The sequence below is a fragment of the Budorcas taxicolor genome, chromosome 10, assembly GCF_023091745.1.
Source record: "Budorcas taxicolor isolate Tak-1 chromosome 10, Takin1.1, whole genome shotgun sequence".
Classification (NCBI taxonomy): Eukaryota; Metazoa; Chordata; class Mammalia; order Artiodactyla; family Bovidae; genus Budorcas; species Budorcas taxicolor.
In genome coordinates this window covers 36,068,582-36,094,822 of record NC_068919.1, presented here as the reverse complement: position 1 = coordinate 36,094,822, position 26,241 = coordinate 36,068,582, and the positions used below count along the sequence as shown (strand labels likewise).

Here is a 26,241-nt window from a genome sequence, read left to right as displayed (position 1 = left end):
GAGAGATGTTACGGGGAGGGAGGTGGAAGGGGGGTTCATGTTTGGGAAGGCATGTACACCCGTGGTGGAGTCATGTCAATGTATGGGAAAACCAATATAGTACTGTAAAGTAAAATAAAGTAAAAATAAAAATTAAAAGATACCATTTTATATTTCATATATATAGTTTACTTTTTCAAATTAAATTATTTGACTTCTATGTTTTCAGCCCTGTTATGTGAATATACTAATTCAGAGTGACAAAAGATTAAATTGAGACCTCTTTAGATCCTTACTTGAGATGTATATTTTGGTGCATTTTAGTAACATCTGGCATTTATGCGTTCTCAGCAGGAAGATGATTTAAAGTGGGTAGAAGAAAATGTTCCTTCTTCTGTGACAGATGTGTAAGTTTTTGAATCATTACCACAAGAATACTTTTTCAAAGTAGTATTTTATTATTTTAAATGAATTGAGCTGAAGAACATAGTAATGAGAATGCTTGTAGTTAACTCTAAAAGTAAAAGATTAAATTATTGGAAATAATTTAAAGTATTAAAAACATTAAAAGATGTTAGAAACTAAAAACTAGGAATGATGTATTAATACAAATGAAAGTAATCCAGATTGTTCATTCAGATGACATTTCTGCTCAGAAAGATGTAGCTATAGGTCTTCCTAAAATCAGTGGGGTAATCCTTTTGGAATTTTTGAGTTCCTTTCGATGTCTATAATGTTAATTAAACATTGGTCCTATTAAAGTCCATACAATTTTAGTAACTGATTCTTGTGGGTTTTTTTGTCTTTTCCTGAAATGTCATTAAATTGTAGTCATTATTCCACTATCCTTTATGAACCATTTATGGCTTTATTTTACATTTATCAGTTTGTTTTTCTCTCTTTAGAGCACTTCCAGCCCTTCTGGATTCAGATGAGGTTAGTAAGCAAATAATATACACATAAACTTTGTGTCTGGTGGCTTAATAGGCAGTCATCAGTCTTTTGTTCAAGAACACTGATTTATTTGACTCAGTAATGGCCTGATTTTTTTACCTACTATCAGTACTATCTGTGTCACTATCTTACAGATAATAAGGATAATTAGTATACTTCTGATGTTTATGTTGTTGCAGTCCATGGGGTCACAAAGAGTTGGACACAACTCCCAAGACTGAACAACACCAAAATTTTTATTCTTTTAATATGGTTCCATACACTTCACCTGAAGTTTCTCATGAAGTCTTATATAAGACTTGCAGTCTGAGTTCATGGAAACCTCTTCTAGACATGTTCTGAATGTTTAGGTTATCTTGATTTCAGAAAGTCTTTTAAAAGCCTTTGCCCAGTTTTGTGACTTACTATATTGGATTGACTGTTAAAAAAATGGTTTCTTCACTTCCCACTCACTGGCTGTGTAGTACAGCACAGTGTCAGATTCCTTAGCTGTTCTATGCATTGAGTTAACTGAGAACTCTACCATTCAGACAAGCCTGCTTACAGAACACTTGGCTTTTTGTGGTGTTTTCTCAGTTCTTTCTCTTGGGCGCCACCTTCTGCTTATAATGGGTTGGCCTTCAGGATTTCCCTTTTGGCTTCAGCTTTCCAACACCCATATTTCAACGAGAGAGGGCTGAGGATGTGAAACCCAGCTGTGCTGTTCAGCGAATATGTGTTTATTGTAGTACTTTTGGTGGCAGACTCCATGGTTTTACATTTTCCTGTATGAAAAAATGGTTCAAGAGCTTAAATGAATTACAAGAGAAACAGATAAAGGACTAGAGTTGAAGAGTCTGACTGTTCAACAACATCAGACTCTTCAACAACATTGGAAGCTAGAGGATAATAGAACAATGTATTTGAATTCTGAGAAAAATTATTTTCAAACTAGAATTCTATACTCAATTATCAACTGGGGGTAAAAAAAGATGTTTTCAGTCATGCAAAAAATAAAATAATTGACATCCTATGTGTGCTTTCTCAGGAAATGTATTCTAAAATAAAATTAGAAAGTATTCTAAAGTAAAATTACTATGTAGATGTTTATTCATAAAATATATGAATATGAGGGAGCTATGAAGAGAAAGACTTTGGATCCAGGAAATCAAGGATTTGACACAGAGGCAGGAATAAATTCCTAGGATGATGATGTAAGAAATTCTCAGTGACAGCTGAGCAACAGGTTTGGAGAGCAGTTAGTCCAGAATGGAACAGGAGAACAGAGAGCTTCAGGGAGGGGTATTTCTAAGAAAAAAAGGTGAAAAGGATAGATTTTCTGATGTAATTGATCATATTGCAAAGGGATTTACAGTTCTGTCAGAGTTTGGGAAAAATGAAGAATATTCTAAAGTAAAATTCCTGTATAGTTACTGTGAAATTTAATAGTATTACATTAATTTTTTCAATTGAAACAGCATATTATAAATACTGTTTTATAATCAAATGTAATTCTTTACATGATTTTAAAAAATTATAATGGAAAACACATAAAATCTACCATTCTAACCTTCCTCAGGTGCAAAGTGTTAATTTGTATGTGCATTGTTGTGCAACAGATGTCTAGAACTTCTTCATCAAATGTAATTTTAATCAGGATATACCGTAGTTTGTCTATACAGTCTTATATTTTTGGACACAATTCTTTCTAGTATTGTTACAGTAGTAGAGATGGTAGAAGCTAAATCTTTGCCCATATCCTTGACTCTTTCATTACGTTAAATTCCTGAATCACAGGAGGTACACATTTTTGTTAAAGCTTAAGTGACTAAAATACACAGTTCCTTTTGATTTATGGCTTGTTGATTTATGGTGTCCAGAACCCTAGAGATTTTGCTTCAGTTAATCTTTGGACCTGGACATCTGTATGTTTCAAAATCTTCATAGATGCTTAGGAAGCATTGCTTTAAATAGCCAGTGAACATAAGCAAGTACTTAAGAAAACCTGTGATCATTTTTATAAAAGATATTTGGAATGTAGACCATTTAAAATTAATATACCTAAAATAACTTTTTCCTCCCTAGGAACGAATGATCACACACTTTGAAAGGTCCAAAATGGAGTAAAGAATGGGAAGATTTGCAGCTGAGGATGGCTAGGACCTGGAAAGAGATCAGCTTCTATGTTAGTCACTGCACTGCTCCATGGGATTAAAGGAGGCAATGACATCTTGATCTGTTCCTTGATCTTTGTGCATTGGAGCTGGCAAGAGGTGTTGGAACAAGGAGAACATTCTCTTGAAAACAAGTTCATAGGATGAAAAGAATCTACAAGTTTTTTATTTGCAGCATTGGTGCCCCTTTCCCTCCCACACCCTGACATGGATGTTTATGCAACTTGTGTATGTTGTTCCTAAACCTTCTATAATGTTTAAATTGTTTAATCTGTCAAACTAAAAAATTTAACGTCCTCTGAAGAACTGTGACATCACGCCATAATATGTAATATCCAGGAGCAACTGCCTGTAATTTTTATTTATTTAGGGAATTACATAGGTGATGGGTGAAATTGTTAATTATCGTTGGATTTCCTGGGAAGACAAGGTTAAATCTTGCAGAGGTAGTTTAGAGGAAAAAAAAAAGGAAAAAAAAAAGTCCTGCGTTAAGGAGCCACAGTTCTATCAGTGATTAAAAGAGCAACAACAAACAACAGAGGGAGAGAGAGACTGTTACAGTGTGATTTTAGATCATTTGAAGAAGCAAAATCAAGTGCAATTTTGTTTACAAATGGTGTATATTAAAGATTTTTCTATTTCAGATGTACTTTAGAGAGAAATATTAGCCTAACTCTTTTGACATCTGCTATGGTGACACATCCCATTGCTGGCAATGTGGTGCACACTCCAGAACTTTTAACTACTGTTTTGTAAGCCTTCAAGGGCAGCAGTGTAGAGTCCTGGGCAGTGCTTTGTTTGCCTCCATGCCTTTCACTGGGTGTTGCACTAGATGCAGAAAGGCACTCCATCATAAGTGCATGCGAGTGAGCACCCTGCTAAAGGGATTATAATGCTTCAGAAGCAGGAGCTAATATAAAGGAAACAGGTCCTTCTTTGGTAAACAGTTTTTTCTGCATGAAATAATGTGGAGGCCCTGGACTGCTGCTCATTTTTTAGGATTGTACTTGTATCTGGTGTTGGCTTAGGGATGGTTTATAAGAAACATCACAAGGTGATGGGATTCATTTGAAGCACTATTATTTGTTCGAATGAGTTTGTCCAATTTTGCCTTCCCAAGATTTTTGTTCTACATAGAAAGTTCATGCCACTTTTTAATATTAAAAAGTTTTAACAAAATTCATGTTTTTGTCACTTTTTTTCCAAGACTTTCTCTGAAGACCCTTTCTCCACACTCTCATTGAATTTTTCCTTCCATGGTTTTTATTCTATATTGTCTTATTTTCTGTTAAAATCAGTGACCACATGACTACAGTCTTCACTAAAGTATTTATATAACATTTCTCTAGCTGTTTGGTGTGGTGATTAACAACGACAACAAAAATCACCTAGATAGTATTTCTTAAGAAACAATACGAACTGCCTATTCTCAGGTTAACCCATTTGCAAAGGGCTGGTATTAACTTTGTGTGCTTCTGTTCTTCCACACCAAAACTCAGCAAGTGAATAGTGGTCATAATGCAGCAGGATAATTGGTCATGTTTTTGAGACTGGTTAGATATTAATTTGAAAGTAGGCAAAAACCCCTATTTTTTTTTTGAAACACCACATGGCTTGCAGGATCTTAGTTCCCCCCACCAGCAGTGGAAGTGCCAAGTCCTAAGCACCAGACTGCCTGGAAATTCCCAGAAACCTACTGTTACAAGCAGGGGTGTATAGCACAAATTCTATAGCCTGTTAATTGTTTTCTCAGGATGTGTTAATGTGATTGGCTGTAGTGTCGTAGTTCTTAGACTAGGTTCAGAAGGAATTTATATTATCACATTGACCTGTAACCAGCTTAAGAGTCTACATTGTTTATTTTGGTCTTGAACTGGAACTACAAGGTAGCAGGCCTAGCAGAAGAGCTGGTAATTCTAAATTTTCAAGGTGTTCAGTTTCTATGGGGAAAATTAGCCCCAAGATTTCTTCAGCAATTTTTGTGTTTCTTACTACTTGAAGATACTTCATTTGATTATCAGAAACAGTATTTGATAAAGATGGGACAGTATGCCTCATTTACAGATGAAGAAACTAAAAGTGACCAGGGCTGTAGATTTTTTTGTTTTTGTTTTTTAATATGGTTATATCACAGACTCGCTCCTTTTTTCTTTTACATTTTGCTTTAAACCAAATGCTTCACTTCATGGTATACTAGCTGTTTTCTTGGAGGTAAACTGCCAGATACAGATCATTCTTGCATTCGTTCTCAAACTAAATAAAAGTTCATGGACTCACCTTGGGGGCTTAGTAAAACACAACTGGACCACCACCCACCCCTCCCCCGCCTTCAGTGTTTGAATCAGTAGGGCTGGATGAAGTCTGGGACTGCCTTTCTAACAAGTTCCCAGGTGATGCTGACCTAGGGACGATACTTTGAGGAGCACTGGCCTCGATAAGCCCCTAAAATAAAAGGGGAAGTTACTGCGAATTAGTTGGGTTTATAATGGTAATACTAAAACTACCATTGATTGAGTGCTTAGAATGTCAGCTGTTGCTAACAGCTCTCAAGGTTAGGTACACAACACTACCATCACTTTGCAGATACAGAACTAAGGCTTCTAGAGATTGTTTCTTAAACGCCACAGCTCCTGAGCTCATTTCCTAAATGACAGGTCTCCATCCCAAGTCTAACGCCAAAACCTGAATTCTTCATGCTCTGATGCCCAAAACAGTTCAAAGATTAAGATCCCTTTTCCACCTTGTTAAACCCATGACCACTCGGGCTCCACGATGGTTCAACGAAAAACGCGAACCCAGGTACCAGATCACTCCTGGAGATCGCGCTAGGAACCGGGGCGGAAGGGGCGGGACTTCAGCTGCGGAAGGGGCGGGCTTAACTCTGCAGGAAGTCCGGTGTTGTAGATGGCTCTATTGCCCAAGGGCCAGTAGCCGAGGTCCCCACTCTTCCCTGGTCCTGATTCCGGCCCCACACCCGACCCGGCGCAATCCGGTTGAGGCTGTGGCGGCGACTGCGCCTGCCGCCATGCACGACGCCTTCGAGCCGGTGCCGATCCTAGAAAAGCTGCCTCTGCAGATCGACTGTCTGGCTGCCTGGGGTGAGACGAGGGGCCAGGTGGGGTCAGCGCGGGAGCGGCTGAGACCTTTCACGAGGCTAGGAAAGTGGACGGCCTCTGGCTGTGTGGACTCTGGTCGGGCGTCCTCCAAGAGGGGCCTAGGATGAGGGGAGCCAGAGCTCTGTTGACAGCGAGGGCGGTGGAGCTGTTTGAGCGATCTCCGGGGATCCAGGCATTTTAGGGATGTTCACCTGCCCTTGCTCTCGGTAGGGAGTTGGGGGTGAACTTTCCTTATTAACTACTCTGTTTTGGCTCATTTCTGTTCCCAATAAGTCTTTAGTTTGGGTAGCAAAGTTCCACAGAAGTTCTCAGACGGCTAGGGGCTTGAACATGTCCAGACTGTGTTGTTTTCCAGGTGAAAGACAACACTGTTTTGCTTTTTGTTTGCTTGTTTTGCATTGAACAAATTAGCAACTATGTCTTTTCCCCCTTAATCGTCACTCATCGCTTACTTCTAATTACTGTAGCTAACTTGTTACTCTCCACTTTTAATCTAGCCAAGTGGTTGATTGTCTCATAATCAAAATGCCCAAGTTACCCAACTCCTATAAGTAGAAGAGGGTCATTTCAGGCTTTCAGGAAACCTAACCCATAAAACGTTGCATGATCCACTTGGGATTGGCCAGTACAGAAAGCAAGATCAGGTGTCTCTGTTCTAGAATACAAATGATTTCTGAAATAAACCTTGACTCCTGTGAACATTATGCTCCTATCCACGAGTGTTTGTGTGTCTGATAACCAAAGACCAAACAGAAGTACTTTCAGTCTTTCCTGTTAATGTCCAGGTCCTAGAAATCAAGGTGGCTCAGAACCTTAATCAGATCTTATACTGAGCTGAGTATCATGATGGGCCTGGTGGAATCTTGGTGGTAGCTGGCATTCTGTTCATTGTCGTGGACAGTGCCACTCAGTCAGAGTTCTTCACATCCTTTTCAGTAAGGTGCCTTCACTACATATCTCACTAATGTGTGCACTCCCCACCCTCCCCCAGCTGCCATGGACCTCTTTTTTAAATTTTATTTTGTTGAAATATGGTTGATTTACACTGTTGTGTTAATTTCCACTGTATAGCAAATGATTCAGTTTTACATATATTATACATTATTTTTCATCTTCTTTTCCATTATAGTTGTCACAAGATACTGAATATAGGCCCCTGTGCTATAGAGTAACAGTGTGGTTGTTTAGCTCTGGGACTTTTTAAAGTCACACCTCCACAGCAATCTGTCCTAGGGTTAAGGAGAGAATCCTACTTCCTCCAGGTATCTGAAGAAAACTTCCACTTTTCTGTCATTAAATGCTCTCAGTAAAAATGTAAAATAAATAGAGGAGAAAAAAAAAAGAAATTGAAAAAATGAAAGACCTGACACTCAGCACAAAGGGGATCACTCCCCTGTTTCTTTGTCAAGTGTGTATTAAGTGGCTACATGGGCCAGTCTCTCTGCTAGAAACAGGAACCCAAAGATGAGTAAGAAACAGTGCCTGTGCTCCTGGGACACACAGTGGCAGACAAAGAAATGTGAACAGATTACAAGATAAATGATAACAGAGACTTATGCTGCCTAATATGTGATTATGGAGGGAAGGCTAATCCACTCAGCCTCGGACATATGTTTCTGAAAAGGATGGATGTAGCCGCTTGCCACACTCCGCTTAGCTTGTCAGAGTCCTTGACCCTGATACCCTGTGGGACTAGTAGTCCACATATTTCAGGTTCTTTCACCAACTGCAGTTTGTTACCATAAAGATTTTCTGTACCTGTGCTTTCCAGAAACAGCTTTTGAAATGGTAGGTAGCTTTTGGCCTGTCTAAACTCCAGCAAAACAGGAGTAACACCTGTTGCCTACGAGATTGCTGTGCTAGGTATTGGGCTATGAGAGGCCATTTACTGCCTTGTGCCTCAAAACTACTTTATTTTCAGGCTTTAGCAGCAGTAAATATTGCTGTTTCTAGTTTTTACCCCTTTTGTCTACATTGTGACCTTAGTTCATCCAGGAACCTCCAGGCTTCTGGAGGGCCAGACAGTATTTGAGCTGGATAATGTCATAGAGCCACCATAATCCCATCTTCTGGGACATGGAAGTGAGGAAGATATGATGGTGATGATGAGGAGGAGGACTTCTCCCGAAACTCCAGAGTTGTAGACTCCAGCTGCCTCTTCAGCATCTTCATTTGGATATCTGGTTGCATGGCCAAAAGAGTTCCTGATTTCAAACGTGCCCGTCCCCCTGTATCCCATTATCTCTGCAAACAGAAATGGCATTTCTGTTTACCCATTTGGCTAAACCCCAAAGCCTTGGAATTATCCTTGACATCTCTTATTCTCTTATACACCACATCCAATCCATCAGCAAATATCTGTTCCACCTCCTGAAAAATTCTACAACCCAGTCGCTTCCCTCCATCTCTGCTGTTCACTGCTGTTGATGAAGGCACCAGTCTCTGTCATCTGAATGACTATAATAGTCTTCTGACTCATCACCCTGGGTTTGCTGTTATGCCATTTGCCATGTTTTATCCACATAGAGGTAGAGAGATACTTTGAAAATGTCATCTATTTGCATCTCTCCTCTGCTCAAAACCCTCCATAGCTTCACATCACAACTGGAATAAGTTCCTAAGTCCTTAACATGACTGGCAACACCTGTCATGATCAGGCCTCTAGTTATGTTCCTTGTTTTTCCCTATGGTCTTAGCCCTTGCTCCTCTGCTGCTAGTTATGTGGTCGTTCTTGTTCCATGAACACACAAAGCATGTAACTATCTCAGGGCCTTTGCACTTGCTGTTTCCTCTGCCTGACAGTCTTGTCCTAGATATACAGCTCATTCCTCATTTTGTTTGCTGAAATATCACATAAATCAGCAAGGCCTTTACTGAGCTATTGTGTATAGAAGAAAATGCCACATCCACCAATGTGCTACTCTTTTACTCAGCCTTATCTTCTTATCATAGAAGCCTCTTACTGCTATTTTATATGTTATTATTGTCTCTGTCATTCATTATTAGAGTATAGGTTCCTTCAGAGCAACAAGTTTGTTTTGTACATAGGTTTATTTACTGTGCCTAGAAGAGTTCCTGACTCATAATGGATACTTATTAAATATTTGTTTAATTGACTAATAGTAAGGGCTTTCATTGTTGAGTACTTAGATGTAGTAAGCATTTATGCAATAATAACAACTCCCTTTTCCAGAGGAAGAACCTGAAAATTTAAGTAGTTTTTCCAAGGTAAATCCAGTAAATCATATCTGATTCTAGAGCTGGGTTCTCAAACTTTAATGTATATTCAGAGCCTATAAATAAAGGTAGGGGTGTGTGTGTGTATCTGTATGTGTGTATACCGAATCATTTTTATTTGTTTTCCAAAGAAACAATGGAAAAATAAGAATGACTAAAATGGTTACTTACAGCAGAAGGAAGAGAACAAGGTGAAGTGGACAGGATGGACTGACTTCTCATAGTTTTAGCTTTGGAATTAGGTAAATTTCTCATATAATGAAAAAATTTTTTAATGCAAATTTCAGGGCACCTCTGCAGAATCACTGCATCAGAATCTCTGGGAGCTAGGCTCAGGACTGGGCATTTTTAATAAGTCCAAGTGATTCTGACACAGCGAATCAGGGGCTGCTGCTTTGAGAAACACTGTTCTTTGCCCTGTGACTCAAAGAAGGGAAGTGAGCACTACCCTGTTCATCTCTGTACTCTCTGCCATGTTCAGCAGTGAGGGTTTATCACATGCATTTGGACTGAGCTGCACTGTTGGATGGAGCTTCACTAGGGTAACTGTGAGCTAGAGGGCTCCGCCTTCCTTCCCAGGAGGAATTGTGTCTGTGATCCTGTGGCTCAGGATTAGGCCATTGCGAGTTTTCTAGGGCTGACTCTGCTTTGTTTTTGCCTGTGTTGCCCGTTTGTGTGGTGTGTTCCACTTTCTGATGTGCAGTGTTGAGGCCCAGGAGAGACTCCACCTACCCCATGCTCTGCCTGCCCTGCACGCTTTTCATGTTCAGTGTTTTGCATGCACGGCTATGTTGTCTGGTGACATAGAGCATGCATGGGTTGGTCCTCTGGTCACCTGAGCCTGGGTTGGTCCTCCAGCCGTGGGCTGGTTCTCTGGCCACCTGAACCGCCATTGACTTCTGTAACCAAATCAGGCCTCGTCAGAGCTCTATGCCGATGTTATGTCTGGATGATACACTCGTTTTCCTTGACTTTGAGTGTTAGAAATGAATATGTGTGTGGTGCTTTTACTAGTTAAAAGAAAGCTGTTTCAATACGTTGCATGTATGATAAATGCATTTTCGTCAGCATCTCCAGAGGCGTAATTGAGAAGGGTCAAATAAAATTTCAATTAAAAAAATTTTTAAGAAGTTTTTTCTTTTAATATTTATTTATTTTATTTGGCTGCATTGGGTCTTAGTTGCCGCATGTGGGATTCCCGATGCAGCTCTCAGGCCCCAAGGCATGTGGTGTCCTAGTTCCTCATCCAGGGATCAAACCCTTGTCCGCTGCCTTGCAAAGCAGATTCTTAACCACTGGACCACCAAGGAAGTCCCTCAATTAAATTGTTTTTTTAATTTTTGAATAAATTTATTTGATTCCATTTTATCACCAGTAAAGTAGACATTTGATAGAAATGTCTATTGGCAAATAAACATTTCAATACAAATGGAAAGCACACCCTTGAAAATCATGCTTAGGGGTTTGGCTTCATATTTTGGTAGTCCAGCTTCATGAGGACTTTTTAAACCCCAGTCTGACAGCACTGGAGATGTGCTTTAAGGTAACAGATGGCAAACATGGAAGGACACATAGCATGAGACCAGCCGAGGGGTCCCCGGGGACTCTGGGAGAGGGCCGTTGCCAGGTACCTTGTAGAGGTAAAGTTGATAGGCCTTGCAGACCTGGGTAGTTGATGAACCTGTTGAAAGAGGTAAAGAAAAACAGCAACTGGCAGGTGTTTGGGGGTCACAGTGGAGAGGATGGGGAAGATGGTGAACATTATGTTGGCCTTTTTCCTGTAGGTTTTTATGTGTAAGTGAATTTTTAAAAATTTTTGTTTTATTTGTATTTGAAATATTAGTGCGTGTCTCCTGAAAATCAACTTTAATATTATCAATTGCTCAGTACAGTGATATCTATTAATATAAGTAGAGTTCTAAACATAATGTATTTTTCAAAGCAAGCCTTGTGAACTGCATTCTTTTTTCCCCATGTTCTGCTCTGACATAAATCACCAGTGTTCCACTGGAGCTAGTGTTATTTCTCGTTTCCACTTATGTCATTGAGAGCGCACTATCTTACTTTCTGTGTCCTGCCTTTACTTTAAAACCTAAAAGAGGACAGAGTCATTATCTTTTTCTGGAAGACTAAGGACCTGGAGTGGCTCCAGACCTGTTTTATAAACATAACCGTACCTTTCAGATAGCCTGTGGTTAACACCCATTGTTTTGAGATGAGATGCCTTAACACGTGCATCATAACATGTGCTTCATATCAGGGCTTCACTGATAGGTCAGTTGGTAAAGAATCCACCTGCAATGTGGGAGACCCTGGTTTGATTCCTGGGTCGGGAAGATCCCCTGGAGAAGGGATAGGCTACCCACTCCAGTGTTCTTGAACTTTCCTTGTGGCTCAGCTGGTAAAGAATCTGTCTGCCTGCAATGTGGGAGACCTGGGTTCGATCCCTGGGTTGGGAAGATCCCCTGGAGAAGGGAAAGGCTACCCACTCCAGTATTCTGGCCTGGAAAATTCCATGGACAGTCCATGGGGTCGCAAAGAGTTGGACACAACTGAGCGACTTTCACTTTCAGCATGTTGCTAAGGGTAAGACAAACTGGGGTTGGGATCCTGTCTCTGCTACACATGTCTTACTAAATGTGTGACTCTGGACAAGTTACTTATTCCCTAGGCCTCAACTTCCTCATCTATAAAATAGAGATTTAAGTTAAGGACATACTGGAATTTCCCTGGCTGTCTAGTGGTTAAGACTCCGTGCTTCTACTGCAGGGGGCAGTAGGAACTAAGATCCCACATGTGGTAAGGCCAAATGTTCTTTTAAAAAAGAAAAAGGCATACTTCAAAGGATAGATGTTATAGCATGTGATAAGTGCTTAGCATTTCCAGGAATACAATGCATCCTCAGTAAAGTTTGTCTATGTCAGTATCCAATATTTTCTTTTACAAAGGATCTAGAAGTTTATGAAGGGAATGAGTGACCTTTATGTTACAACATCAAAAAGCAAAGGAAATATCTGTACAGGCTTAATTTAGCTTAATTATTTAATATAAATCTATCAGGGTAATTATTTAAGTCCTTTCAGAACCTTTTGACTTTTAGCCAAGACCAGTGTCTCCTAAAATGCTCCCTCTAGACAAACATCATAAGCATTGCCTGGGAACTTATTAGAAACGCACACTCCCAGGCCCACTTCCAGACCTTCTGAGTCAGAAACTGAGGGCAAGGCCTATCTATTTTAATAAATTCTCAAATAATTCTGATGCACATAAAAATTTAAGAACCAGTAACCATCTTTTTTTTTAATAAGAACTTTGAGATATAATTCATATGCCATACAACTCACCCATTTAAAGTGTACAGTTTGGTGGTTGTCAGTACATTCACAGAGTTGTGAAAATATCACCACAGTCAGTTTCAAAACATTTTCATAACCCTGAAAAGAAATCCCATTTCTTTTTCCCCAAGCCGACTAGCCCCCTTCTCCTTAAGCCCACCAGCTCTGGGCACCACTAATCTTACTGTCTCTCGATTTGCCTATCCTGGACATTTCATGTAATATAATAGAAGCATGCAATATGTAGCCCTTTTTGTCTAGCTTCTTTCATTTAGTATAATATTGTCAGATCCATCCGCATTGTAGCCTATGTCACCACTTCGTTTCTTTTAATGACTGGAATATTCCATTCAATGGATATGCCACATTTTGTTTATCCACCCATCCGTTGGTGGATGCTTAGGCTGTTTCCACCTTTTGGCTATTGTGAATAACACTGCTGTGAACATTTATGTACAATTTTTTGTGGGAACATATGTTTTCATTTCTAGTATGTGTATACCCATGGGTTTTGGAATTGCTGGGTCATACAGTAACTCTGTGTTTAGTCTCTTATGAAACTGTAAGATTCTTTTTCATAGGCCTGCAATTTTATTTTCCTGTGAACAATGTATGAGCATTCTAGTTTCTTCACATCTTTGTCACTCTTGATACTCTCTGTTAGACCACCTTTTGAGATAGTTAGTCCTGTAAGCTTCATGTGCTATGGCACATGGAAAAATACCTAGTCTTATGTTTATGCTACCCATTTTATGGTTTTATAAACTTCTATCATATTTTTAGTTGGTTTCATTTTGAAACAATGAAGCTGGGGGCATTTTTCATTCTCTGGTATGTCTCACCTAGTTCAATAAATATTGCTTTCAATTATTTGATTCTCAAACATTTCTTGAATATAAACATTTATTAGTTTTGCAAAACACATATTATCAAAGTCAACTCATTTTCTCAACCCTTTGATTTCTGATTATAAGCCCCAACTAAAGAAACAGGGTCTTACTAAAGCTGATGGTCCTTTTCTTTTTCAGAGGAATGGCTGCTTGTTGGAACAAAACAAGGTCATCTTCTTCTCTACAGGATTCGGAAAGATGTTGGTAAGTGGCAACTTTTCAGAACCAAGTAAAAAGTGGCTTACTACTCAAGTTAAAAAAGAAAATTGGTAGTCAGCTGGTATACAGCTGTGAAATCAATGATTACTGGACCATTAAAAAGGTGAGTGGGGGTTGGTGGTAGCACAGTGGAAGAACGGGGAGTGGGGAGAAACTTGTGAGACTCTCAAGGGTTTTCTCTTTTTTTCAGACTATGTTCCCATATCACCTTCTGGGAGGTGGGGCTGGATGTGTTTTCCCTTCTTGCTTCTTGGAGACTCAGGCCAGAAATAAGAAATATTACAGGAATAAAATTTTTGTGTAAATGGTATGATAAAAGGGGATGAAAAGTTAGGAGCTATTGATTTTAAAGATCCTGTTAAACTTCTGCAGGGTGGGCTAGGGCAGATAGGACCTGAGTTTGAGTCAGGCTTTACTTCTCTGACATGTGACTCTGAGTAGGTCTTTTCCAGTGTCAGTTTCCTCTTCTATAACGTATGTCACAAAATTGTTGGGGTCAGATGCAAGGACTTGGAAAACTAAAACTTTAATCGAATATTTCTGTCAGTAAAAATGTAGAAAGTGAAAGTCGCTCAGTTGTGTCCAACTCTTTGGGATCCCATGGACTATACATGTAGTCCACGGAATTTTCCAGGCCAGAATACTGGAGTGGGTAGCCTTTCCCTTCTCCAGGGGATCTTCTCAACCCAGGGATCGAACCCATGTCTCCCACATTGCAGGCAGACAGATTCTTTACCAGCTGAGCCACAAGGGAAGGCGGAATCTTTTACCAACTGAGCTATCAGGGAAGCCTCTAAAAGTATTTGAAGTTTATTCTGTTAGAGTGCCCTCTAGTGGGGAAAATGTACCTCACTCCCTTTTCCTAATTCTATTTCTGTTCTCTTTGTAGAAAATTGATGTGTTTGTATATTATACCCTGGAGATACATACTATAGGAATAAGCTGTTAATGCCAGAGTAGGTTGAACCATAAAAAATTGTCATTATTTGACTATATTAGAAAAAACAGAATTTCATGGCTTTCAACCTGGTATATAACTTTCCATAGTAAATAACTTACTGTACGAGTGGAAATAGAACATTCTCTTTAGAGCTTGTAACAAGGGTAACATATTGGGAAAAAAAGAGCATCTTACCAGGTGTAAGGGAGGAAAGAATTCTTTTTTACTCTTAACCCATCTTAGGTTGACTAGATGAGGAGCTGTAAATCAGAGAAACACCAAGACAAAGCAGGAGGACTTTGAGTTTCTAGAGTGGCAAATTAGGGGAAGGCAAATATATGGGGAAACTAGCTGGAGATAACTTTGTTATGTAGATTGCTCTGGTGTAGTCTCTGGGATGATAAGGGTCTAGAGTTGTCTCTAAATTAATTAAATGTTGTCTTTGGTAGAGAAGGGACAGAAGGTACCTTTGTAAATTTATGTCTTGCTCTTTGGCAGATGGGGGAGGGTAGAGAGCTTTTCTTGTTATCTGCTGCGTCTCAGTTACCTTCAGCTCAAAATAATCTTTGTGTCAGAGAAGCATATGTGAAGGTGGTATATTCTGCTTCCCTTCACTGGTGTAATAGGGAAGGAGGATGGTACTTAGTCAAGTTCAATGGTGGGGTAGGAAAGGAAACCAGGTCAAAATAGGCTTTACAGAAAGTCCCCTACACATGAACGAGTTCTCTTCCAAGAACACGTTCGTAAGTCCTGTTTGTTTGTAAGACCAACAAAATTAGCCTGGGTACCCAACTAACACAATCGGAGGGCACAGGCTGCAATTTCAACACAACCTGACGTTGATGAAACGCATGTTTGCATCTTTGAAAGTTCGCAACTTGAATGTTTGTATGTAGGAGACTTACTATATTTCAAAGTTTTTTAACTTTAAATCAATAGTCTGCCAATTTGTTCCCCAAAAAGGACTAAATGTTACCCCAAAACAGGGTTCACCTCTTGGTGGGTGTTGAGCAAAAAGACACAAGCAAGAAAGAGAGTGGAAGAAGGAAGGATTTGTTACTTGTTGCAACTAAGGAGAACACTGGAGATCTTTCCCAAAGCAGGGTGTCCCCAAGCAGCAAAATTGGGAGTTTTTAAATTAAGAGACTTGGAGAGTTGAGTGTTGAAGCTTCAGTTGAGTAAAGTCAAGAGGGTCTGAAAAGATCAACATCATTATCCCTTTGGAGGGGGGTGCAGGTGTTAAATTCTGCAAAGTCTCAAGAAAGTAGGCTAATCTTTACCATTGAAACAGAACTGGGAGTCTTGATACCTGCTTTGTTATCTCTGCTGTTGTGACTTCTCTTGCCTGATAAAGGTCTGTTCTTTTGTTCCCTCAAGATCATTATTGCTGAGATCTAGCAGGGACAAGCACTGTGGTCAGGTTTAGATTACAGAATGGCTTAGGGGAAGAAAAATGGCTTCTTTTATGTCAAGAAAACCATGACTGATTCTCTTTCTCTGGGGAGCCCCTATTTTATCTACTTACGGAAATAGTAAATATTTGGGGCTTTTCAGGTCATAAGATCTGTCATGATTATTCTGCTACTGTATCAAAAGAGCATGGATGTGGCTTTGTGCCAGCAAAGCTTTATTTATAGAAACATGGAGGACTGGGTTTGACCCCCAGACAGTACTTTGTTGGCCCTTGCTTTAAATTTTTCAGAGCCAGAATATTTGTATTCTGTGATATCAACCCAGTCTATAATTTAAAAATTAAACCTGCCTTTGATTTTATTCAACATTAAGCAACTCTGTTTTTACCCTTTACTGCGGGCTCAGATGATGTACAAGGCAGGGAGATAAGAGAATATAATATTCCTATCCCAAAAGATAATCACTTCTTTGTGCCATCAAATACTGAATACTCTGATAAAGTAACTTGTTTAATATATCATTTCTATATAACTGATGAGGAATTGAAAACTCTACTCTAAAAGTAAACTTTTCAACATAGTGTAGGCTCAAACTGGTAATGTTAATGTTAATCTGACTTGCAACCCTGGTGGTGATTGTTCCTTCCCCAGTTCATCATGTAACCCTTGACAGGTTAGTTACTTTTCCTCAGTTTCCCCACAGGTCACTGGGATAGCAATATTAACTTATCTTAGACAGTTAGGAAATCAAACTCTAATTAGAAGCCTCACTTCTCCATATACCCTTAGAGAACAGTTCAGTTCTAAGCCACTTCTGTTCTGTTTATCAGCCAGAAATAGACCTGGGCCTCTATGAATCAGCCATGGAACTAGCTGCGTTTCTACATCTGAGATATTCCAAACTGAAACCACTAGTTGGCATGTTTTGGGAGTTCTGGTCCTTTATGTCTCAGCACAGAAAGAATTCAGCGAGAAGCATGGTGATAGATAGGAAGTGATTTATTAGAATAGGATGCCTGTGAGACTTACAAGCAGGTGGGCAAGAGGGTCCTATGCCTCGAGAACTTAGTGGGCTACAGTTTTCTAATCAAAGGAACAGTGGGGAGAGGGGAAAAAGCCGCCTTCTTCCTCATTGAGCAGATCTCACACTTCCGTCATCAGCTCTTCCTCCACGCCAGGTGGGGGCGTTTTCTTGCCTACATGGTCAAACTGGGACTATCATGGCACAATAGAAGTGAACAAAATGGGCAATAACATATGCTAAAAATGGCAAATTATCAGAGGTTTCAATATAATGTCACTTTTTCCTCATATTTTTGTTTCTAGTGTGTGCAGAGAAGTGTGACCTGGGAATCATTAATTCATTGAGCTCACTGGGCGAGATGTGTGTCTCATGCACCATTGTTTTATTGTTTGGAGGCATGTCTCATTGTTTCTCTTGAGTGATTTTATGGTTCCCAGGTGGTGCTAGTGGTAAAAAAAAAAACCTGCCTGCAGATGCAGGAGACATAAGAGACCACGGTTCGATCCCTGGGTCAGGAAGATCCCCTGGAGGAGGCCATTGCAACTCACTCCAGTATTCTTGCCTGGAAAATCTGCTGGACGGAGGAGCCTGGCAGGCTATAGTCATGGGGCTGCACAGAGTTGGACGTGACTGAGGCGGCTTAACACACATGTGCTTAAACAAACCTGCTTTCTTGCATGGTCTTTAATTTACATGGGGGTCTCCCATACTTTTTTCTTTACTGATAATCCCCTTCTGGGATTAACTATTGAATTACCTAGTTTGTTCCTTTACTCTCTCCCTATCAAAACCTTGATACATTTTCGACTAGACTGTCTTTCTGAGGAAAGGGACAGAGTGGGTAGTAAGATTTCCTGGAAAGACTGGGATGAACGGGACCTGGACTCCAATCTGATCTGAGCCACCCCTCTCCTGTGAGTTCACAAACATCTCTCGGCTTCAGTCTACTCAGAAACTTCAGTCTACTGGTATCTTAAACAGAGGCTTTAGATTACTTCTCATCTAAGGTCTTAACAATTTTATGTTTACTTCAGTGATGCTTCACCCTAGAGCAGTGGTTTGCAAAGTTTGATCTTGTAGAGGAAAAATGTTACATGTCATATCAGTGAACAAAGGATGTGTGACCCTTAAGCCATCAGCCACTGCAGCCTCAAACTGTGCACCCTGAGGGGATTCTGAAGAGACAAAAACAGTATATGTGTGTGCTTGCTCAATCACTTCAGTTGTGTCGTTTCTGACTCTTTGCAACCCCGTGGACTGTAGCCTGCCAGGCTTCCCTGTCCATGGGATTCTCCAGGCAAGAATACTGGAGTGGGTTGCCATGCCCTCCTCCAGGGGATCCTCCCAACCCAGGGATTGAACCCATGTCTCTTATGTCTCCTGCATCAGCAGGTGAGTTCTTACCACTAGCACCACTTGGGGAGCCTGAAAAACAGTATACTGGCCCTAAATGGTTAAGGTGTGTATCAGAGGAATGATTTCAGTGAGTCAAGACTCTTGTATCTTCCCATACATAGAAAAGCACTAAACTTGAGAAGTCTGGTTTTCTTAAATAGCAGTTATCTTTGGATGTTTGACCAGCTGGTTTTGTTTTGCGTTTGGTCTGAACTCCTATATATCCTGGCTCTTCCTGAGGTCCTCAGAAGTCTACAGAATAAAATATAATTCTCAACTTTTAGATTGTGCTTTTTTTTTTCAGTTGACAGTTTCTAGACCCCAGGAGGTTTCTCACAATCCTTTCAGAGGATCCACAATGTCAAAACTTAAGTTCATACTGTAACGCTAAAACATTATCATTTTTTCACTGACATTTATCAACATTTGCACTGATGGTCTAAAAGTAGTGGCAGGTAAAACTGCTGCCCCTTAAAACAAGTTCATGACAGTGTGTCAAAAAAACTTTGGCACCACACTGACCTAGCAGTTGTATTTTTTCCCCATGTATGCTCACAGTGGTTTTTTTCTTTTGCCAGTTTCACCCCTGGTGACTCAGACGGTTAAGAATCTGACTGCAATGTGGGAGACCTGGGTTTGATCCCTCGGTTGGGAAGATCGCCTGCAGGAGGGCATGGCAACCCACTCCAGTATTCTTGCTTAGAGAATCCCCGTGGACAGAGGAGCCTGGCAGGCTGCAGTCCATGGGGTTTCAAAGAGTTGAACATGACTGAGCAACTAAGCATACTTGTTCTTTGTGGGGCAGTAAAAAGTATTTGTTTTATTATATCTTGACCCTTAAGAACACCTCTTCAGTAATCTCTGTGGTATAATGGGAAGTGCACGTAAACACTTCTGCTGTGTGCAAGGTATGCAGCCCAGGGACCATCTCAGGGAAATGTTCTCATGTGATTGTTGGGAGTAATGAGCTGAGCTGACCATTTATTTAACGGAGCATCATTTCTGCTTGAGAGAATGACTAACAGATAGGTTGTGGTTTTTCAGAGCATTTGGGTGTTCGGTAGATGTTTTCTCAAAAATGAACAGTCTCTCACTTCAAAGAAAACAACTGGCAGTAGTGTTACTGATGATAAAGTTAGGGCTTTCAAGAGAAAATCAGAACTGTGGAAAAATTGTATCCAACCCCATGAACTTGACAGCTTCTCAGTACTGAAAGCTTTTTCTGATGAGACTGGGGTGATAATGAGCATGATTTTTTTTTTTCTCAATCTTGTAACAAGATGTGTCAACATTTGGAAAATCTGCATGACTATGTGAACCAATATTTTCTAAACAAAGCACGAATAAAAGAGCCATTCAAAATGTGAGATACACCGATGGACTGTAACAGAAAAGTTCGTTAATAGGTTTCAGATTCCAGATTGCAAGAATCTTCGTTTGTCAAGTTTTGGTCTCGCATCAAAGATCCACAGTTATCTGAAAAAGCTATTAAAAAGCTATTCCTTCTTTTTTCAACTACATGTCCACATGAGGACAGATGTTTGTCATATACCTCAACCATACAGTGTATCAAAACAGATAAAATGCAGAAACAATTGTGAGAGCCAGCTATCTTCTGTTAGTGGAGTGAAAGTCACTCAGTCGTGTCCAGCTCTTTGCGACTCCGTGGACTATACTATACAGTCCATGGAATTCTCCAGGCCAGAATACTGGAGTGGGTAGCCTTTCCCTTCTCCAGGGGCTCTTCCCAACCCAGGGATCAAACCCAGGTCTCCCACATCGCAGGTGGATTCTTTACCAGCTGAGCCACCAGGGAAGCCCAAGAATACTGGAGTGGGTAGCCTATCCCTTCTCCAGCAAATCTTCCCAACCCAGGAGTTAAACCGGGGTCTCCTGCCAGACCTTAAAGAGATTTACAAAAGTGTAAAACAATGCTTTTCTTTTAAATTTGGAAAAATAGTTATTATTCATAAAAATATATTATTTATGCTAACCTGTAGTGAGCTTATTACTGTGATAAGTCAGTTAATGCACGTTTTTAAGGGGCTTCCCTCGGTGTTTCAGTGGTAAAGAATCCGCCTGTCAGTGCCGGAGACACAGATTCAATCCCTGATCTGGGAAGATCCCCCATGCTGAGGAGCAACTAAGCCCTTGCAACACAACTATTGAGCCTGTGCCCTAGAGCCTGGAAATTGCGAGTACTGAAGCCCACCTTCCTAGAGCCTGTGCTCAGCAAGAGAAGCCACCACAATGAGAAGCCGGCACGCCGCAACTAGAGAATAGCCCCTACTCACCGCAACTAGAGAAAAACCTGTGCAGCCACAAAGACGCAGGATAGCACCCCTCCCCACCAAAATACATGTTTTTAAAATTTCTCAGTTTTAATTTCTGATATGGTAAACATTGATAGCTGTAATCCATGTAGAAGTTTGATCCTCAGTAATTTTTAAGATGAATGGGTCCTGAGATCAAAAAGTGTGAGAATCTCTGTCGTAGATAATTCTGCCTAGAAAGAGAATTGTTAGAGGTAATAATGTCCTTTTCAAATACAGAACTCTTTATCAAGCAGTAATGGCTGATTTTTTTTTCCCTTGTGAAATGTAATGACATAATACAGAGTAGGTTTCTGAATCGCCCACAACTTCAGGGCCCCGTCTTCATCTCCTCTTCTTAGGGACATGTGAAGGAAGCAAGACCAGCTTTGGTGGCGTGGGCCTTTGTGGCTGCTCAGAGAATCTCCACCGACTTGACTTGCGTGGTCAGCAATGTACATAGTCTCTCCTCTAGCTAGGAGGCAGGTAGCAGGGTGCAGGCTTTACTCAGGCTCCACGGAAAGTCAGCCCTGAGTTTGCCTCTGGGCTGTCTCTCTCCGGCTGCTCTCTAACTGCTTGACCTGTCAGGTCTCTCTGAGATAAAATTGGAATAATAATACCTCCTTCTTGGGGTGGTCATGAGGTCACAGAGAATACACATAAATTTAAAAATCCAGAGCCTGGCACTTAGTTGTTGCTTAGTTAATCATAGCTGCTGTTATTGCTATGGTAGTTATTCTTTTTGACCCTTTGGTGGGTTTTGATGCTAAATACTTTGGTCACCCCAGCAAGATGGGCTTCATGTGTTTTTAAGGCCTATAACTTTTTCCCCCCTTTTTTTTGCAACAGTGTCAGCAGGTGTAGCATCACCCGAGAGTGGCAGTAAGTGTAGATGCATTAAGTTGCTTTAGCTCCGGGGGTGGTATTTGCTCTGTCCTGTGATGCAGGACATATGGTAGCTGCTGGGAGTTAGTTAGATCTAAGAACGCTTTGGGCTGGGATTCATTGCTTGGGCTCCCATATTTAACTGTTACTTTTTACATTCTTGATGAAATACTTTGCCAAGGTACTATCATGTGGGATAAAATCCTCATAAGTACCTTGCAGCTTCAGTAAACTATGGTGTGGTCCTTTCTGCTAATGCCAGGAAGAGGTGCATGAAACCCTTTGTTCTAAAATTGAAGCTGAAAGCAACTTACTATCCTCAGTAAAGACAGCTGTCTCTTTTAGATCTCCAACTTCTGTTCTTTCAAGAAATTTTTTTTTTTTTTTTTTATGATTCATGTAGGAGAGCAGTATGGAGCAGCATTTTTTTGTCATGGTTCTTTTTATAGGTATTCCTGTGTTTGGAAATGTGTTTGTTTCTTTTCCATAGGTTGCAACAGGTTTGAAGTGACATTAGAGAAATCCAATAAGAACTTCTCCAAAAAGATTCAGCAGGTAAGCCATGATATTGACGTCTAAGAGACCTGATCAAAGCTAGAACTTTGGTAAAATTATTGACTCGTCTTTGAATCCTCTGCTGTTTGTCCTCCTGTTTCTGCAGGGATATCTGTCCATCCATCACATACCTGAAATCCTCTTTCATGAGCAGAAATTGTGGTTGCATATAAGTCAGATCCTTGCCATTGATGTTGGCTTTTTAGTCCCTTTTTAGTTTTAGTTAAAATGAACATTTGCTGAACCTTGTCAGAAATGTTTAACTGGATCTAATGATTTGCTCTTTTCCAGATCCATGTGGTCTCCCAGTTTAAGATTCTGGTCAGCTTGTTAGGTAAGAAAAGGGGTTGCATTTGTATTTCATGTATCAAGAAACAGAAACTGGGATCTGATTAACCTTTTCATGGTTAATTTGATAGTTGTTATTTAACAGTGAAACTGACACATTCCTTACCAGATACAGCAGGGTACACAGGTAATAAAGGTACCTCCCCCATATCTTGAACTCTGTTCTCCATGAAGTGTCATTTCATTCATTCAAGATATATTGTGCCTTACTGTAGACATTGGAGATACCAAGTTGAATGAGACATGGTTTCCATCTTTAAAACTTAGGTTCTGATTCTGAAGACCAAAATGACAGAAAGTACTCATATTACAGTGTGATAAGTTACAATGGAGCTTCCCCAGTGGCTTAGAGGAAGGAATCTACCTGCAATGCAGAAGACCTAGGTTTAATCTCTGAGTTGGGAAGATCCCCTGGAGGAGGGCATGGCAACCCACTCCAGTATTCTTGCCTGGAGAATCCCATGGACAGAGGAGTCTGGCATGCTACAGTCCATAGGGTTGCAAAGAGTCGGACACGACTAAGCAACTGAGCATGCAGGCACACAAGTTCCAGTGAAAATTTATAAAAAGTGCAGGGTCTTAATAACAGGAGGGACAGCAGTGTCTAGTGAGTGATTAGACTTTGAGCAGGAAGACAGAGGTTGGCAGAGCATTAAAGGCAGAGGAGACAGCTTCAGCAAAGGCCCTTAGATGTGGCCAAACTTCAGGTATATGGTGGAGAGTGGCTAGAAACAGGTGAGAGATCAGGGCCAGACTATTCAAGGCCTTTTTGCAAAGCCACAGTTTCATGGGAGGTGGCCAGTAAGGCCTTTTCTTGACAAGCAGAAGAAACTTGCCTCATGCTCTGTTTGTTCAGCCCAGGGCCTGAATAGTAGAATCCTTTTAAACTTAGTTTCTAGTCAAGAGAGAAACATTTAAAGTACCTAAAACTAGCTAGAAGGCCCAAGTGAAATTATTGTGCTTGCTTTGCTAGGAAAAAATATTCTCACCATGTGTTTTTACAGAATCCATAGGGTGTTTCCTTTCTCTTATTGGAGCATCCTAACATGAGTAGTTTTCAAAGGAATTTCTTGTACAAATATTACATCAGGAGTTTCCAGATGTGAGAAAGACCAAGTGTAAGAGTGCTGTTTGGAAATTAAAGAGTTCTTTTACTCAAGCTAGCCCAAAGTGAAAGAAACACAATATCCAAGTTTAGAAGACTAAGTGACCTCTTACCTGTTTTTTTTTCACTGGTTCATGGACCGGAATAAGTTATTGTTAGTGAAACTGAAGATACTGTCTTGAACCAACATTTGCCAATTAGTTCTTTTTTTTTTTTTTTGTCTTGAAGTTGGCTATCCTAGGGAATGATGATAATTTATAGTGGTGTTTTTTTCTCCTACCAAACAGAAAATAATATTTACGTCCATGACCTGTTGACATTTCAACAAATCACTACGGTTTCCAAGGCAAAGGGAGCATCATTGTTCACATGTGACCTCCAGGTAAGTGCAAGGAAGATAAAATTTGACTTTGTGCTTTGATCAATACAGCGTTTCCTCACCATCCCTCCCAGTAGATGGGAAGAATGTAATATTGATATCCAAACTCAGCAGAGGCTCCAAAGAGACTACTTGATTTTGGATCGTATTAGAGAAACCTCCCCCTTAGTATGTGACCTGAAGCTAGAATATTTGCATTCCCTGGTTGTGTGCTAATTAACAACAGACCGCTGTATTTCAGGAGGCAGCTAGCCAAAAACGAAAACACTTGCCATGGGCAAACCATTAGTGAGGAATCAGGACTGTGATAGTACATGAACATAGCTCTGTGACATTAATTGACTCATGTTTTAAATGTATCATTGTAGTCTTTGTCATTAGGGAGTTTTCGCAGTGTAGAAAAGACATTTCTCCTGATTTTTGCCAGCTCTTCATTCTTAGCTTCTTCACAATCTGCCTCACCCCTCTAACTCAGCTTTGATCACTTATTAGCACTTCTGGTCTACATTGACACTGCATTGTTTGTTTTATGCTTAGGCATTTTCTATCCCCCCCCCCCCCCCCCGCCCCCGCCCACCCCATCTCCTTTAAAGGATTGAGAGCAGGCCTGCTGTCACTGACACAGGCTGATCCCTGCCCCTGCAGGTATTGAGAGCCATGAGCAAGAAACATTTAAGGACAAAAGGAGGAAGCAGTTGTGTAGATTTTCTTCTCTAAACTACTTCTGTCTGTGAGGTTTCCTGGGGCCAGTGTCTCAGACTAGCAGCCCATGGGAGGACATGCTCCTCAGCACATTGGGTGTGAGTCTATCCTGAGAGAATGGTGTGCGTTGTGCTTAGCTTCTCTGGCAGCGTGACTTTGTGTGACAGGAATGTTCAGATGAGTAGCCATTTCAAGGTAGAAAATCTCTTACTGGAGTCATCAGTGTACACATCCTCATTTGCTCTGGGTGTCTCTTCCCAGCACAGAGAGACTGGGGAGGAGGTGTTGCGGATGTGTGTGGCCGTGAAAAAGAAGCTGCAGCTCTATTTCTGGAAGGACAGGGAATTTCATGAGTTGCAGGTAAAGTCCATGGTTACCTGGTCTGCCGGTTGGGTTGGAGCTGCTGCTAGGTTGACCCACAGCTTGAAAGATTGGCTGTTCAGTTCCTTTGAAGCCCAGGAACCCAGTGTTCTCCCCAGATGAATGCTCCGCTCTGAATACCTAAGAGTTACTCATGCACATTTGTCAGAGTCTCCTGGTCTTCAGAGGCAAGGGAAGCACAGCCCTACATCTCTACAGATTGATTTATATCAAAATGGGTTTTCACCTTTTTTAAATGCATCTTGTCCATTTCATGGGTTTCATATTTTATTATGGGTGCTTTCCTGGTCTTGTGCTAATAGAATTGTGTTCAGAGGAGGGTGAGGGTGATTTTTCAGAATGGGAGTGAAATAACAGGAAGGTCACCTATTTTTTTTTCCCCTTTAACATCTTTCCAGTTGAACATTTGCTCTTTTTCTCCAGGGGGACTTTAGTGTACCAGATGTGCCCAAGTCCATGGCATGGTGTGAAAATTCTATCTGTGTGGGCTTCAAGAGAGACTACTACCTAATAAGGGTAAACCTTACCATTTTGCAAATATCATCAGTTTACTTTGGGGAAGTTGACTGTGAATTTACCTGGGGGAAATGATTATATGCTTCCGAACTGCAAGTAGAGAGACTGAGTTAGGTAGAGTTTTGGCATAACAGGGTTTGTGTTTGTATGTTTGGTTCTTTTTCATGCTCTAAACATCTTTTGCAAATAAGATGTCTGTGTATCTTGAGCCAGACAGCATCAACTCTCAGTTCTCTACATAATGAATTATCCACATGCTGTATCTAGATAATTAGGACTGCTTGGCTCTGTCCAGTAGCATTATCATGGGCTGCTATCTTGAGGCTTCAGTGTTAGGAATTATATACTAATTTTTTTTTTTTTAATTTTGGCTGCATTTCCTGCTTTGCAGGATCTCAGTTCCC

General features: G+C 40.5%; 2 protein-coding genes across 2 annotated transcripts in view; both read left to right on the top strand.

Moving 5' to 3' along the window:
- TMEM87A (transmembrane protein 87A) overlaps nucleotides 1-4,252 on the top strand; it is a 39,834-nt gene extending 35,582 nt beyond the window's left edge. The window contains exons 18-20 of the mRNA XM_052646416.1: nucleotides 331-386; nucleotides 885-915; nucleotides 2,998-4,252. Of these exons, the coding sequence (XP_052502376.1) occupies nucleotides 331-386; nucleotides 885-915; nucleotides 2,998-3,039 (129 nt within the window). The 3' untranslated portion in view covers nucleotides 3,040-4,252. The remainder of the gene's footprint in view (nucleotides 1-330; nucleotides 387-884; nucleotides 916-2,997) is intronic.
- Nucleotides 4,253-5,999: 1,747 nt separating this feature from the next.
- Nucleotides 6,000-26,241, top strand: part of VPS39 (VPS39 subunit of HOPS complex) — a 46,147-nt gene continuing 25,905 nt past the window's right edge. The window contains exons 1-7 of the mRNA XM_052646408.1: nucleotides 6,000-6,184; nucleotides 13,803-13,868; nucleotides 22,342-22,406; nucleotides 22,698-22,740; nucleotides 24,147-24,241; nucleotides 25,202-25,300; nucleotides 25,745-25,837. Coding sequence (XP_052502368.1) covers nucleotides 6,112-6,184; nucleotides 13,803-13,868; nucleotides 22,342-22,406; nucleotides 22,698-22,740; nucleotides 24,147-24,241; nucleotides 25,202-25,300; nucleotides 25,745-25,837 — 534 coding nt within the window. The 5' untranslated portion in view covers nucleotides 6,000-6,111. The remainder of the gene's footprint in view (nucleotides 6,185-13,802; nucleotides 13,869-22,341; nucleotides 22,407-22,697; nucleotides 22,741-24,146; nucleotides 24,242-25,201; nucleotides 25,301-25,744; nucleotides 25,838-26,241) is intronic.